The sequence below is a fragment of the Apis mellifera genome, linkage group LG1 (assembly GCF_003254395.2).
Source record: "Apis mellifera strain DH4 linkage group LG1, Amel_HAv3.1, whole genome shotgun sequence".
Classification (NCBI taxonomy): domain Eukaryota; kingdom Metazoa; phylum Arthropoda; class Insecta; order Hymenoptera; family Apidae; genus Apis; species Apis mellifera.
This window is the reverse complement of record NC_037638.1, coordinates 16,441,291-16,458,843: the sequence shown is the minus strand read 5'-3', so window position 1 is coordinate 16,458,843 and position 17,553 is coordinate 16,441,291. Positions and strand designations below refer to the sequence as shown.

At 39.5% G+C, this 17,553-nt stretch overlaps 1 protein-coding gene across 2 annotated transcripts in view; it reads left to right on the top strand.

Moving 5' to 3' along the window:
* Positions 1 to 17,553, top strand: part of LOC410706 (rho GTPase-activating protein 7) — a 312,134-nt gene that overhangs the window by 22,947 nt on the left and 271,634 nt on the right. For both annotated transcript variants that reach the window (XM_006570860.3, XM_006570861.3), the window contains exon 2: positions 5,027 to 5,268. In XM_006570860.3, the coding sequence (XP_006570923.2) occupies positions 5,071 to 5,268 (198 nt within the window). In that variant the 5' untranslated portion in view covers positions 5,027 to 5,070. The remainder of the gene's footprint in view (positions 1 to 5,026; positions 5,269 to 17,553) is intronic.

Below are 17,553 nucleotides of genomic sequence, written 5' to 3'. Positions count from 1 at the left end.
AGAAAGAGAGAGAGAGAGAGAGAGATGGTTGTTCCGCGTTACCTGCACGGTCCGGAGGAATTGCCGGCGAAATTACCGCCGGTGTCCGCTTGACAATGTCGGCGTAGGACGTGGGAATTTGTGGCCGGCGATAGGTCAGCAATGAACGCCTATTTAAATAGCTTTGATAGAGGTATCGCGAATGGAATTACGGCGAGCAAGTAATATTTCGCATTCAAACTCGGGGAGGAAGTATTTTGTCGTGGATTTTTCCTCCGACATCTTGTAGATGTAGAAAAAAATTTATTCCCGTTTATTGGGTACGCTTTTTGTATGCAACGCTCTTGGAAATATTCTCCATTCCTGGAATGGAATTCTGAATTCGTGTGTTTGAAATTGTTTTGGAAATTGTGCGGATAAATCGCAACAATTTCTCCTTTCTCTCCCTTCTCCTCTCTTGTTTCTCCTTCTCTTTGTTTAAATATATAAATTTATGCATTGTACGCGTTCGAGGAAGGGGGGGAAAAAATTGTAGATGATAGAAGTTGAGAGAATTTCTTCGTGGTAACAGGTGATCGTAAAGTGAAACGAAAGTATAATTAAAATTTACAGCAGGAAAATTTCGAATGGTGTCGTTAAAAGAACGCTTAGCAAGTTTTATGGCAATTACCATAATGAATCGTATCTTTATTCGACATTCTTCAAACGTGACACTCTTTTCTCCTCTTTACGAATTTTTTCCTGCGTCTAGAAATAAAATCGATCGAATCATCCGTACTCGATCTTTCGCGAGAAGTGTAAGCTTGTACATATACAAGCAAATCCAGGTGATCACAAACTCGTTCGTTCTTCGGGCTGTTTAGAATATGACAACAATATTAGACCTGTTTCCATTCTACCAATTAGTATATATTCGCATAATCAAAACACTTTCTATCTATCTGTATAAATTGATATTTGAGCGGATAAAAGTGGAATAATATTTCTTATCTTCTAATTTGTCGCGTCAAGATTAGAAGTCAATTATTATATTTCATACAAGAAAAATCGATTGAAAAATAATTCTTACTTTGACCTAAAATAATATATTCAAAATAATGATAGAATTATTTCGAAATATTAAAAAGTACATTCAATCTTAGAAAATTTCTTCGTCAAAAACAAATGCATGAAATTCGTACAACTTCTTTCGAAGCCGTTAAAAGAAAATTGGATCAAATAGTTATTGGGACAATGCACTGCGTCGATGTATGTCAATGTATTGATGATTCGTACCAACTTCAAACGTTCTCAATTAGATATTCATATCGAGAGAATTGGCCGGCCACATATAATAAAAAATAATAAACCGTTACTCGCATCTCAATGTATAAAATTGATAAAATTTGCAATTGAATTCCGTTCGGATCTTTAATTTCGATTCGAAAAACATGGAAAAATGTTGAAAATGATCAAAGACAACTGTACAAGAAAATTATTAGATGAGAACGAAACGATCATTAATCATCTTAATCGTTATCCAACGATTCCTCTTAATTCCTTCCAATCAACCTCTCTCTCTCTTTCTCTCCTTCTCTCTTCCCGCGAGAGAACGCGGTCGACAAGTGAAATTCCATTCGACAAACCGCCTGTCACCGAGACGGCGTGGGACGTGGGAATTCGTGGCTCGCGACAGAGAGGCGAGGGGCGTCCGAATGCTTGGCAAATAGTTTCGATACCGATGCATCGATACCTCACCCCGATGCCGAATGCCATTCTCGACCACGGCCGGTTGATCAGACTCGATTAAAACGGCCTCGAGACGCGTGTCCCCCGTGTCGGTTAGAAATTACTGCTGGGTAATTTGCATGGATCCCGCGAGACTTCACACCTGGACGGCCAACATCGTCACAACGAATGGCTTGTGTTAGTTAGTAGCAAATGTCTGGCAGAAACAGCGCCAAAGTGGCGCCCGAAACCGGGGGAAACGGACAAAGATTTCAATTTCCAATTCTTTTTATTTATTTATTTATTTATCTTATTTTTATATCCCCCTTCCTTTTTTTATTTTCCTCGAAAAATATATACACGTGCGTATATTAGAAGCGAGACACCACTAATCGTATTCCCCCTAATAAATCAACGTCGATCGAGAAACAAGATCTAAGAAAGCAGGCGGACTTGGCATTTGAACGTGTGTTTAGATGGTTGCATAAAAATTAATTAAATATGTTGTGTTACCGGCGGTCACATGTAGTTAACAGGGCGTCGCACAGGACCCGACAGACACATATACACAAAGGCGAATGCATGGCTAATCGGTGTTTTGCGGAATCGACTCGAACGTGGTCTGCCTCTCAACGATGCGTAGATACTACTAGAAACGTGTACGCAGTCACGTTGTGTCGGCTCGTTTAATTATCTACACGTATTTTTAATTAGCCATGATTCAATGTCTCAATTTTACGCGGATGGAATGACGATACGACGAAGTTTTCACGTTTATAATGTACGCGCGGCATCGCAGAATTATTTTCTCTTATGTTTCACTTACCACCACTTTCTAGGATATATTATTACCGCTATCTTTGATCGCTGCCGAGCAATCCTTGATCAAACGTTCGAATCGATTATATTTTACTACGGAGCAGAGTAAACGAGATGCTGCTTTTTTCCTTTTTCGTCACAAGAGTGCGAATTATCCGGTGGAAAATGTAATTTATGTATGTAATTCGATTCTTTATTCCGCGCGTCTCAATTTTACGCGGATTTTTATAATAATAAATCGATTTCGTGCCATTCACATCCATCGGCAAAGGTAAATAGATGTTTTTATAGGTGTTGTTAACATCTTTATCGTTGCTAAAGATTTTCGCCAAGTTCATGCTCGATAATTATCGCGAATATTGTATTAGAAGAGGGGAAGAAAATTCTCTGAATAAACGAAACGATTTTAATCGATTAATCTTCGCGCGTACAGTCGATCGCAAAAATCTTTTTTTTCCATATCACAAAATCCATATATACAATCCGTTACAATCTACACACTTGTGTAATGAATTACGTAAAACAAAATTATTAATAACGGTAATAATTGATATCGCAATTCACTGTTCGAGCTTGCGCCAAGTGTGATTTTTTTTTTTAAATCAAATTAATTAATTTCATCCGATGAAAAAATTCAAAGCGCATACATAATTAGCCGCCTCGTGTCAATAACACTCTTATAAATCTCGAATTACCTAATACGTATATAAACGTATCTTCGTAACTTTCATATTTATTCATATTATTTCTTTTCATCTCGGTTGAAAGCAGATTTTGTTACGCGTTGGACCAGATTACCGCCGAGTTTCTCGTGAAATCGGTGTGACGTTGCGCGAGCATCATCATTCACCTGTGAAATCACCTGACATATTGGGTGCCGACAGGTTGTTGCGATCCAGACATCCGGCGATTTTCTAATATTACGTCTGCGCGCCTCGCGGACCGACTCGTGTTCTCATGCATGACTTTATATTGTTGGACTGGCCTCGCTGAATGAAACGGCAGTCGTATCATGTCCTATAAGTATATCCCACTTGACTCGGCACAATCGACGCACACGATCTCACCGATAGATCGTGATTCGATCGTGATTCAGGCCACCGAACGATAGAGATCCGTTGAACTTTGCGAAACGAACGCTCAACCCTGATAATTATCCATCCATCGCCTAATATCGTCGCGTTTCGGATGAAAAGATAGATAGATAGAGTTGCCGCGACAACGGGTTCCACTTTCTACTTTATCCTTCACGATTTATAATTAAATTTTGATCGTAAAAACACGACATTTTACTATCTTCGATTCGGGTATGGAATATCAAAAGCGATCCGCTTGTGGATTAAATTCGCGTAACACGATCGAATGAAATCGGACATTGTTGTGTCTAACCGGTAACAAATTCTCGATGTGCGTGCCGCGTATCTGCCTACCTATTTCTAAGTTCGTTCGTTAAGAGTCGAGTTTCTTATAAACATACAATTCTGATAATACTGTATTCATCGGCGATCGACAAAGTAACAATTGTTTCAAACCAATTTATTTCACAACACAGAGAGAGCCAACCAAAAGAGAAAAAAAAAAAACCAACGTGACTTGACACGAGCGAAACGGTTTCAAAATAATTATGAAATCCACGCTGTACCGCTGTAGTTTCTTCGTGGATCGAAACTCGTGTTACGAAACTCGATTGTCGGAGCGAGCAGAAGAGGAGCAGCGAAATGGTTGCGTTTAATGGTCAGTCTAAATAGTAAAGCGGAGTGGGAAACGAGAGAAGGGGGAGAGTGCAAAGGGGTGGAAACCGCGGAGGTAATTTCAGATTAGCCTTCTCGCGTTTCGGCGGGCAGGCTAATCTGCGAAAATATAATTAGCCCCGGTGACTAACGGCGAACGGTTCTGCTAAATTTATCCAAATGCAATCATAACAGCGCAGGTGGCCATTTTACCCTTTTCAAGTGTTTGACAAGCCGGGATTATACGAGCCGCCACACGAGCCCCGTGGCTAGTCCGTGAGTCACACTACTAGGGCTAATTATAATCCTTTTGCCTCTAGGTAACCACCACCAGCTTCCTCTCCTTTTGTTCCCCCCTCCTCTCATCGTTTCGAGCGTTGATTCGTACCCTCGGCGATATTATGATGATATTAATCACGGCCCATTTCGAAGAGCAAATACGAATCAAAAGGGAGGGGATCTATCTATCGAAGAAAGGCTTATAAATCGGCTCGACTCGAAGATTTTGTTTCGCGAACATTCGAATATTTATCCTCGACATTATATTCAATAACATTTGTCGTAAAAAGTTAGCAGAGAATAAATCGGCTATGGCGAAGATATAGGACAGAAGATATCGACGTAATTATGATAACGTTATGCTTAATACACTGGCGCCACCGATACCCAGTTTCCCGGATAACCCACGATGACCCGCAAATTGAAAGTCGCGTATCGATGTGTCTTTTCTTATTCGTCTTCAAGACTCGTTTAAATAACGCCACTGATGGTTGAGTCAATCTTTGTTTCAGGTGCGGAAGAAAATGCGCGTGAGATCGAGGTGACGGCGGAGAGCATGGAGACCATGCAGGACAGCGGCGGGTTGCGCGTCGATGGCTCGAAAGGAGGTGTCGCTTCGGGTTTGCCCAGCTCGAAAACAGTGAATCAGTTGAGAATAGTGGAAAGTGGTGATGAAAGTGGGAAGATGGTGATCCCAACTAAATCGGAGATGGATCCTTACAAGGAGTTGGAGTTGTATCTCGCCAAAGTCAACGTGAGTCTTTTCGCGAAAAAATTTCTACGATTTTTATCTTGTCTCGTAACGATGCCTATGAACGAGACATCGTAAGCTAGCTAATTTTACGGGAAAATAACAGATTCTTTATTATTGTTTAGCTTTATCTAGGACAATATCGATAGATCTTCGATAGTAGTTCAAATGGATCTGTTCCATTGCAATTGCCTCGTTTGACCCATTGATACTTTCTCAATCACCAAGAAAATCTATCCTTGTGTTTGCATTTCTAAATTTTCGCTCACCATCTCTCTACCAAGCTTCAATTGTCCCGAGTATATTTGCATCAATTTCTAGTTTATCATCGCTTATCGATTGGCGAAGTTTATAAACGAATATCTCTTCCATTCTCTCGATCCAATCATATTCAGTATCTATCCCTCTTTTCTTCGTACCAAGATGTTTCACGATCTTGGAAGAATTTACTTTTTCGAATTTGAGGAGAAAATTTTCGTTCACGAATCTTGGATTTCGCGTTGATAAGTTTCAATCATTATCGAAACGAGTATGAGCGACGTTTTTAATGAAGCGTTAATACGATCGCATTCTCCAAGGACGAAACTGTTCTTGAACACGACACAACACGGCTCGGTTAGGAATCGATCATCTACTTTATCAATGTTCTCGCCGAGGCCGCGTGCACAACAAATTGAACGTGACGCCATGATCGGCGCGCGAGATTCCAAAACACGTTTTCGCCCAATGACCGGCCGGCCGGACCCAACTCGTCGTCGCATTCTTGTTTCTACATCCTCTCTCGTTTTATTCTTACTCTCTGCTTACCTTTGGTTATGGTTGTTTTTAGAAGCCTCTACAATGTTAAAATGCCTTGAATGACACCCGAAAGCGTAAGCCAGTTTTCGCCTTCGAGGTTTGTCTTTCAACGTCCTATCGGTTTCGGTGACTGACGCAAAGTCGTATTAAATTCTCGTCTCTTCGAAATTCGTTCTCGTCCACTTGAGCGGGCAAGGAATTTTGATACCCGCGGCGTGTATTCGATTATCCAGTACGATACGTAAATAATCTCTCGAATCTTCGATGCCCGGAGATAAATAAATTTATTCAATTAAATATCGCTCGAATCTCGATCTCGATTTATTCCATAAATCATCATTTCGCAAACTTGGAACATTTTTTCTTTCTTTTTATATTCTTCAAATAATCTACATTTAAAAATTATTTAACACACTTATCGCGTTCTTCTCTTTTCTCCTCTTCGTACATCAATTCTTATCTTATCGTATAAATAATCCGCCCCAACACCTAAACATTCACACTTCCCGAAACGGTTAACATCTCGCCGTCCAGATCGTATCAGGATCGAACGATTTGCTTATTATCCCGGGATCCCTCTCTCGATCTGGCCAAATTGGTACACCTGTTCCAGGGCCCCTCGGTGTCGAATTTAAAATCCGGGCGGAGGCGCGGCGGGAAAAGCGACCGGTTCCTCCTCCCCGCATTCGCGAGTCGACAGAGTGAAACGCTTGTAAATCCACGGTTGGCGATTATTCGTTGGCGGGGCATCGGTCGATGCGTCGTCCTTGTAGGCCGCGGCGGCGTCTCCAAGCGGTGCGGTGGCCGGTGATGCACCGATGCATGTCGGCACAGGGCGATATTTGCGCGGCGCAAACAAGAGGATTCCGATCACAGGCCGACACACGTCGCTGCACACGCCGCTTCTAAAAGTCGACGCGGAAGCGATCCGTCATCCTCCCACCGTTTCTATTCGCCGGTGTTACGTGACTAGGAATTTTCTGCCAAGTGTTCGAGGCCTTCCTTCTTCTTCTTGGGATTTTTTTTCTCTTTTTTCTTTTTTTGTTTCCGCGAAAGGGAACGAAGTAAGTAAGAGAGGGGATCGATGAGGGAATCGCGAGATATATTTGGATTTTGATTGGTTGAAAGTTGATGAAGTTTATTTTCTTTTTTTTTTTTTGGAATGGAGAAGGATACGTTGTTGGATACGTTACATTACACGGGAGATATTATATTATTAGGAGATTTAACGCGATATGTTAGGCATGTTTCTTAAGCAAAGTTTGTTTCGTAATGTGGCATTTATTATCGTATGCCAATAATTTACAACAAGTGATAGAATAAATAATCACGCCAACTGTGATGTTCGTCTTAGTTATATCTATTTTTAGCAAAAAACAATAGACAGTTTTGCGAGGTTTATGGGCAATCAGTGATAGTAAAAGTAAGGAAACGGCGTCGTTTGTTTCGACAAAAGCAAAAAATATTCATAACGACTAATCAATTTAAAAATGACAATTGATTTAACAAAAGGATTTAATGGGAAAATTCGAAAAAAGAAGAAAAAAAATTACCGACTCACAATATCAGAATTATCTGTTTAATTTTCCAATGTTTCTCACGTTCGGTAATCGAAGAAGCCAAAGAACAATATACACGAACGCATACATGGTAACGCTTTAATGGCAGATTTCTTTACCATTGGGCTACGTGAAAAAGTAATATAAATATTTTTTTAATTGGAAAATCATTTATACCTTATCCGTTTATTTGTAAATGAATCTTATTTTAAGAACATGCCTCGTACTTAAATATTCCACCATTAAATAATACTCTCGATCCTTACTTCATTTTTAATGATCTATATTTAAAAAAAAATCCATTATATCGGAATATCTCTCCCCAAAACGTCTAATAAACGCGATCCAACTTCCATTCCAACTAAATTTATGGCACAATTTCGAAATGTATCGCACTACAACTCCCTACTGAGATTTATTTCGTCGAGGTTAAGTAAATTCAAAGGTCACTTTCCCGAAGTAGTAATCTTAAGCAATCTTTTATCTTCCCTTTTTTTCGATTGCCCGGAAACGACAGACTTGGCCGACGACCCCTTTTGAATATTCGTCGGCTCGAAACGAGGTCGAAGGGCAGAGAGCCGGCTCGAAACGAAAATGACTCGTGGTTTCCACTCGAACCGTGGAAACGTCGATGGACTCGTTGAACCCTCCTCGTTCGCACGATCGCGGGAAAAAGCAAAAAACTACTCGTGTGTCACCCTTGCGCGGCAAAAACCGCGGGAGATCCGTTTAAGTCATCTGTTGCTCAGCTTGTTGATCGCCTCGAACGCCTCTTCTTTCTCTAGCCGAATGACGCGAAACTGCGCAGCTTTTTTTTCTTTTGGTTAGATGGCCTGGTAAGATGGACGTTTTGCAACCGTGTTAACTGACGCGAGGGATTAATTGGTTCGTGGGTAATTAATTAAGCGGTTATGTCGAACGGCCGGAATTAATTGGACAGATGTTACTCGAGTGCGTCTCTTAACAATACTCGTTCGTGTATCGGTGAACCAAGATTATTAGACGTAATATATTAAACGTTGTTTGGACGGACGTTGGTAGATAGAGAAGTTTTGTCACGAGTCTATTTTCGTCGATTATTTTATAATAGTTGAAGATTTGATGACGCGTATATAGAAATTGCTCTGTAAAAATCAGAATAGATTTCAAAATTGTACGATTTCTGGTAAAAAGTATTATCGTTTATAAATTTCTTGAAAAATTTCTTGAAAAGTCAAAAGGATTAATTTATTAAAAAATTTACGTTTGTAAATTTATATCGATTAGTTAATGCGGGAACAAATAAGGAAAAAGAAAATCTATAAATTTTAAAGGATAATAAAATATTTTAAGTATCTTGTACAAATTCTTCCATTAAAAAGTATTTAATTGTCTTTCGCAAAATTACTATCAAGGAATACGAAAAAAGCTTTTACGTAACAAAACATATCCGCCTCGTAATTAATCATACCAACCAATTAAAATTAAACAAACATTCTACTTGAAGCTTGAGAGTTCAAACTCAAAATTATCCCGGATAATGCGCAATTCGCTCGAACTTGGAGGACGATTAATTAATGAAAGTAATTCGCCGACAAGTCGGTTAGATTAATCGGTTAAATTAATTGGTCGGCGACTGTTCATTTCGAAAACTTGGCTAAAAAATTCGTAGCAAAGTTAAGATCTCTTACTTATCTTTTTCTTTCTTTTTTTATCCGCGAGAGAAATAATAAATTAGCGTATCCGTTTCCGATGAAATCCGGTCGTCAAAGCGCATCGCGCAATCTTTGGAAGGAGAAGATCAAGGAGATTCTCGTTTCGCGCCAAATTTAGAGACGATCTTCGGGTATATCGATGTTTCGAACACTCGATGCTTTTGAGTGGCTCTCGACGAAAATATTTGCGAGAGGATGCATGTGTAATTCGCGCGAACGATGATTTACATTTCCTGAAAGTGTTATTTGCGAAAGAGCTGTGCAACAAAATCGGGAAACAGAAGTCTCTGCCAAATCAATTCTCGAGCGTTGACATATATATAGAGAATTTTTAATATCTTTGCAGAAATGGAATATAATTTTTATGGATCATATGTATATATATATACGTTTCTCGAGAATATCGATCAAGGATAAATAACGCGGGAATCTTTGTCGTTTTTTGCAAGTGAAAAGTGTAATGAAGAAGATCCCTTTCTGGGAAATATTATACGCGTTAGTTCCTGGCAAGTTGCATTTCTTTTTATCACGTGAAATCACGAGAATTCCACGTTTCGCTTGGAGTAGTGGAAAATCTACAAATCTTTCGCGGCTCGTGTTAAAAATTTCTCCTCTGTCGGAACTCTGTCGTTGGTCTTATAAGGTGATCTTTCGTTTTTCTGTCTTTATATAGTACAAACTACTTTCTAAAACGGCTGTCTTTAATAGTGAATCGAATCTTGCAGTTGGCCGAGCTTTGAAAAGCAAGAAACCGCATGGATATTTAAAAAATTTAATCTCGCACGGAATAAAAATCTCCTTGTTCACGAAGAATTCGAATCGATTCAAACTCTTCTCCCTTTTTTCCCAAATACGATCGCAATAGTATTACAATATCTCTCGTTTATTTCTGCTTCCAAAAATCTTCAGATCTTCTTTCAACGAAACTGTAAAACTTCCCTATCCAGGAATGCTCGTTATTACTTAAAACGTTGTCCGGAGTAAATTAATTAAGTGGCGGAAAGGTTGTTTCAGGCCGATCATTACCGTCGAGCGTGGATTGTCTGGCTCTCGAGAATGTCGTTCATTGTGTCAGCGATCAGCTTCTATTATTCCTACGCAATTTACGCCTCCGTGAACGCAACCGAGTTACTTGGGATCCGCGTGGGAGGGACAAACCGTGTAACAGATTGGCCGATCACCAGGTTGGAATTATTGCTTAATGATCGTGTGTCGTAGAGAAATGTTGGCGGTCGAACGATCGCCACCTCTTGATCGTTTCAGAGACTCCTGAGACGACGTTCACCCGGCACAGGTGAGTCAGTAGGTCGCCTGTCGAAAGTGAGCTCGTTTTTTACCGAATCCCTCCACGTTGAAATTTCTTCTCCCCCTTGAGATTTCTTTCTTTCTTCCCTCCCTCGCCCTCCTCTTCCCTCTCTTCCTGGTCTGCAAGAGGTCGGTGTGTTAAAGCGTGTCGTACATCGAATTGCTATCTTCCGGGGAATTTCGTCGAATTTCTCTGGGATGTTGCGAGTGAAAGTTCATTTGAACGGCGAGAGGAAAAACAAGGAATGTCACCGGGACAGATTTATTGAGGAAACGAAGGTTTAATGCTTTAATCAACGAAGGAACCAAGATTCGATCGTTTCCTTCTTTTCGCTCGCAAAAAACGTTGTATCCTATTCTCGCTTTTTTCCTCCCCGATAATTTAACGTATTATCTTTCTTTAATTTTATAAAATATGTTAGATTAATGTATTCACGAAAATTAATCTCGTTTAATTTCATTCTCAATTCAAAATATTATAAAAATCACATTAATCGATTTCGTAACGTTTTTTTAATTTTGCCAATACTTTTTAATAAACAACGAATCGAAATCTTCAAAACTCTCAGAATAGATAATCTCGACAACTGTCAAAAAAATGAGTGGTTCCTTTTCGTAAATGATAATTTCTTAACAAAATTAGATCTTTCGTTCCAATCAAAAAAAATATAAATTTAATAAACGGGAAGGAGGGGGCAAAAAGGGAAGGAAAGGATCGAATGGGTGTTTTAGGCAATTTCCCCTTTTCAACGTGGCTCTCGTGGAATTTATGATTTTTCGTTCGAATCAAAAGAAATACAAATTTTTTGAAATTGCAATCGTGACACGATTTCTAAAACGGGGAGGAGGAGGCAAAAAGGGATCGAATGGGTGTTTTAGGCAATTCCTCGTTTCCAGCGTGGCTCTCGTGGAATTTATGACGGCCGATCGTTTTAACTTGGCTCGTGTATAAATCCTGGCAAGCACGTGGCCCGATGTAGAAATCGATTGGTAGTAGTCGGAACGAAAGGTTGTTACATCGGGCACGATGCCCGCCGCATAATTTAGTTACACACGAGCGGTGTACAACTCTCTCGGCCCGTGATGCGCGTATCCGCGATAGTTGTTGTAAATCGTTTGACCCTCGGCGACTAAATTACAAAATGATGTCTGCTTTAACCCTGTGCAACGTTTTCTCTAATGGACGTCTATATATAAAGAAGACGATCGGAACGGTAATGACAGTAAATGGGATTACGAGGATTACTCGGCGAGGGATTAGAGTTATAATCGAATCGACTTTTTAAATTAGTTCCGATCCCACCGTGTCGTGTGTTATCGCGCCGAGAATAACGTTGTCGTTGGCTTACGAATGATACGATCAAATGTGTTCCGCTGCTTCAGATTCGTTTTATTAAACGCGAACAGTTTCTCAGAGACACGTCATAGACGCAGCTGCGAATTGTGTGGCATCTGCTTGGCGAACATGCAGCTTGGGGATTAATCCGAGCTTCTTTTGATCGGTGTAATTAAGTATGTCGTTAAACGATGCGCGAGTCTTGCTCGATCGAATCGCGTTCAACGAATGTTTATTTTTAATCGATACAATCGAACGAAGTTGGGCTCGATAAATAAAGAAATTTTGTCGCGTTAAATTATTTTCTTTTAATCTTCTCTCCTTTTATATCGGAAAATGAGATATTTCGTGTGAAAATACATTTCTATCGAGTGTTATTACATTTATCGATCGTTAAACGTGATTTTTGTATTAAATCTGTATTGACAATAAATCCTATTTATCTCTTTTCGTACGATTATTATCGCGAGCGAATGGAATACGAATCGCTGCGACGCGTAGAATCGAGCTTGGCCGCGCGTAGATTCTCAGCCTGCCGTAATCTCGTTCGACGGCTTAAAATTTCAATCAGCTCGAGACGCGTGAGGAGACACGAATTTATTCCGCTCGTCCCGCGTGATGGTACGCGTGTATTATCGAGATCGGAAGATAGGTATGCAGATAGAAACTGCGCAGGGAAGAGCGTTTACGCTTCAGGTCGCCGCGTTCCGTTCTGATTATTATCCGCCGACTTGGGCCACGACACGCGCGCTATCGCACCTCCCTGAACCGCGCCGAACGTATTTGCATCGAGGGATCGTTGCCAACGCCCGCCAACATTTCGAATCGACGAGACGAGTTGTACAGGGTGGTTCGGAAATGGATGTTATGGAAGCTTGGGCTGGGAAATTAGCGGAATGGGCTCTCGAGATTCAGGAGAATGAATATAGTTGAGAACTGTTTGCGCAATAGGAATGGTTGAAATTACTGGAATGATGCTTTAGCTGTTCAGAAACTGAGTAATATGTATATATATGGGCAATGAAATTAGTAGAACGAGAGATTGAAATTTTAAACGAGACCAACAATGTTCAAGTAACGCGCGCGTGCGACAATGTTGAAAGCAAGAAAATTAGAGACGTTGAAGCTAATGGGAAATTTGAGATTTTAGATTATTGCTGCGTAGTAAAATTGGGGCTAATGATATTTAGCAGTTGCTTGTGGATAATGTTTCGAGATAAAGTAATGGGTACTAAAACTAATAGTGTAGAAAGTTGAGACTTTAGACTATTGCTGTTTCACTGGAATTGAAGCTTGAGACTAACTGTTTGCGAGTAATGTTGAAAAAGTTATGGCTAAATTAACAGAACAGGAATTTCGTTCTTTAATCGGTTCGCGTTAATTGCATGTTCAGCATTGATACATGTTTCTAGATCACCCTGTACGTAGACAATCTGTAAACAGAAAATCGGTCCTGACTTGGAGAAACTCGTTGCAACCTGAGAACAATTTTTGAGATTGGGTGGAAGAATGGCGATTGTATGTTAAAACTTCGATTGGAAGAAAAGAATAAGAAATTGTTTCTGTTGTATATATTTGATCGAAGAGAGAAATATATTTTCGAGTGATTTTCGAGGTTATTGGAAGGAATATGGTACACACAACATGTAGACAAAATTGGGGACAGGTTGCAATTTGCATAGAGAATATTCGTACTTTGCGTGGAACGAGTGGAATACGTATGCGGGATATATAAAAAGATTAGCATGCACATTGGCGTGGTGTATTCGGACGATATCGAAACATCGGCTATTGCAAGGCTGCTGAAATCAGCAGGTATCCGAAATACGAACACCGGAAATCTGAATGCTTTCGTTTCTGGTTTAATGTAGAAATTTGACTCGGGAATATTTCCACCGATTGGAAATTGACTCCAAGCAGTCGGAATGAAGTCGTGGATCGTGTTTTGGGTAGGCGTGTGACGATTACTTTTCCCCAGTTCGTTGTTAAATTGTTGTGGTAGAGCTTTGAAACAGACTCATTGTTCGGTCAAGATTATTTCATTTTTTATTATTGGTCATCTCGTAAATATAGTTCCGTTCCTTGAGAATTCGGAATAATAGAAATCGTAATCGACTCGGTGAATTGTAATTTATGTAAGTAATTTTATTCCTCGTACGAATAATATATCGTTTCGAAATTGCAAAGAAATTACTTATTTTAACACTTTTTGAAACAGAAACAAGTCCTTTCCGCTTCGATAATATTCGTAAAAGCAATTAAATAGTTTTTTTTATCTCGGATCAAGAAATGAAACAAGTTTCTCAATTGGACAAAGAATTTATTGACAAGTGGAATTAATTTTATCGATTATGAGGATAGCCCGAATACCTTTCTAAAAGTCGTGACACGAAAAGAATTAAAAATTATTTTGAATTTCGACGATTAATCGTAGATATATATATCCGTTGGTTCGAAGTTTTATTTATAGTATATTGGATCGATATTTACATTTTTATTCCCGGTAAGATGGCATAGATCATGTACGCCGAAAGAATCACTGTTGGGGGGCGAGAAAGGGCGAGACCACCGAAGAGAATTCCAAAGAGTTTCGAGATACCAGGAACCCCCTAGTGTCATCCAGCCGGATGTCATTCCGTATTCCAACATTCCCCTCTGTTGTCGCGCTCGGGCGCCGCATTCTAAGTCTTAGTTTGCTCATATTGCATCCGAAGATTTTATCTCGTGGCGTCACGCGTCACTCCAGAAGACGATTTATATATGTACCACGATACATCGTTGGTAGCCACGAGATCAAGTTCAACGCGAATGTCAATCGATTCAATGGGTGTGTATAGTCTCGAATCGAATCTGAATATCTTTGGAGATAAAAACATTTCGTTCTATATTCTTCTTCTTCTTCTTCTTCTTCTTCTTCTTCTTCTTTAAATTATGAGATTTTAATGAATTAGCAAGTATATATAATATATCAGGGAAAAAGATGGTATTTTATTCACGGATGATTGAAAAACATAGTAGAAAATATTATGCAAATAATTTCACGAGGGATTGGTCCTCGAAGATCGCTACCGGTAGATCTTTCCTCGATCGTCGATTTTTAACGTTTCGTGGAGACGCGCCTGTTCATCAATCTTTCAGAAAAAAAGATGGTTTCGCCGATTTCCATGAAAGCCGTATTTTCGTCCGAACGTGTCGACTTCGCAACGATTAACATAAGATTTCTCTCGTTTAGAATCGACAACTAGTTTGTCCCTCGTAAAAATGCGAAGAGATACATATATTTATTTGGAAATAAAACGGTGAAATTATATGTGATAGAACGACGAATCGCGATTATTGGCTGGGTTAATGGCTAACGAAATTATTAATACTAAACTAATAATTAACGTTAATTTCATTGATATCCTCCCTTATGATCATCACGATAAACAGGAACGGAGTATTAGTTAGAGAATTAAAGAACAACTTACGCGCTACGTTTAAAATATACATTATAAGGTAATTATAATAATTTAGTTTGTCACGTTCCTCGTCCCTCTTACCACGGTTATAAAGAAGTTGTTTTTATATGATAATTATAGGTAAACACGTTTAAAATGCGAGAAAAATAAGAATTAACATTAACAGATAAAAATGTCCAACACTTACGAAAATACCAGCATAGATAGTCGACGCATAGATAGATGATTCTTTTTTATAATGCACTTAACATTCACCGAAGAATCTGCAGTTATAAAATATAATGACAGTTTTTTCATAACTCTTTTAATCAAATATTTAGATATTTTATTTCTCAAAGAGAGAGAGAGAGAGAGAGAGAAAAAGGAAGAATGCAAACTATCATCCAGCAATAACTCTCGTTATCTTAATTACATTTAATTCGTAATTGGACCGATATCGGGAAAATTCTTTTTCCTCTCCGCATTTTCTCTTTCTAAAATTATAAAAAGAGCAGTTGCGGTAAATTTTACGTAATCGATCGATAAATTTTCCCGTTTCGCTGGAAGCAATTATACCAGACTTTTGATTCATGCTACGTGCACACGCATACACGCTTATATACGCGTGTATACGAGCCGCGATAATGGAAGAGAAGGCAATAAAAGAGCACTTCGTACAAAGTTGCATCTCGTTCCATGACCGGTATCATTTCCACCACCGCTACTTGAACACGATCTAATGTCCAGATGTAATTTACACGAGGCGAGGACAGTCGCCGCTCGCTGAGTCACGCGTTTATTAGGTCACTTGAAATTACAGCATCCTAATGAGCCTTTCCCTTTATCGTTTTTAATAACTGCCGGTCCTTCGACACTGTCGACGTGTCGCTAATTGTATTCGTTACGATTATCGCGTATATCGACGGAATAAAAAAGAAATGAGAGAGAGAGAGAGAAAAGAAAGAAAGGAAAAGAAAATAAGAAAGCGCGTATATAAGAGAGAAGCTTCATTGGTCGAGCGTTAATTGGTTCGCTCTCGTGGTTCCTCTTTATCTTTCGAGTCAGTTGGAATTGACACGTTCATCGTCGAGAGTCGGATTCGTAAAAACTCGAAAATGTTTCCGCTCTGCAACTTTGTGCGTGATGGAAACGCGCGCGTATGTTACAAACATGTGCGTATGCGTGTTGTAATCTGGCCAATCGCGAATATTCCTGTTGACACTGCTCGTTAATGCCGGGAGGATAAATAGCGAGGGTTAATTAATACAGGACGGGGAGAAGATACGCGCGCAGGTTGTCGATTCTTCGATCGTTTTACGATTTTCAATGCATAATAATGAAAGGTTGACAAAGGCACTCGATCTGCATTGAATAGGTGAAATCAGCTTAAACGTTATCGTGAAACGCGACGTAAATACGCGGCAGACGTACACGTTTTTGCGGCGTAAGTAATTGCTCGATCCGTCGGTTTGCTATATTAATCGTTTCGTCTTGAAATTGCTTCCTCACTGTGCCAGACAACGATTTACATTCACATTTAATTGCGCGCTCCTCCAGTATACATATTTTCCTTTTTTTAGAAAATTAAAAAATGAGAGAGAGAAAGAAGAAAAAAAGAAAGAAATGTTATCTTCAAAAAAAAAAAAAAAAAAAGAAATTATTTATCGTCGGTTTTAATTCGCGTGGAAAAATTAACACTTAAAATATATTTCTCTCTATTTTGTTTTCCTTTATTTTTCTATCTACTGGATACAAGTCTATTTCATCTGGCTTGAACTTTGATCTTTCTAACGTTAAGTATACAAACATTAATGATAGAGAATTTATATAACCTCCTCTTCTTCCTCGGTTAATTGCCGTCGTTTCTTCTTTTTCGTAATTATTCATGGATGATCCGACTTTGTTTAAACGTCCGCGCAGAAATCACGTTCGCGGATGTATTGGAGGGAAAGGACGCGTACGGCCTTGGAATTCCTAACGTAACGTTCAAGTTCGCATGCAAATCTGTGGCGAGAGGTTTGTGCACGCTCGAAACGAGGGACGTAAATAAAATTGTAACGCGCGAATAACGCGGTATATGGGTAAATAGAGCGGGCCGAAATGGAGCAGGTAAAATATACGAGGTACTACGATGCCTCCGAGTGAATTTCTCAGGG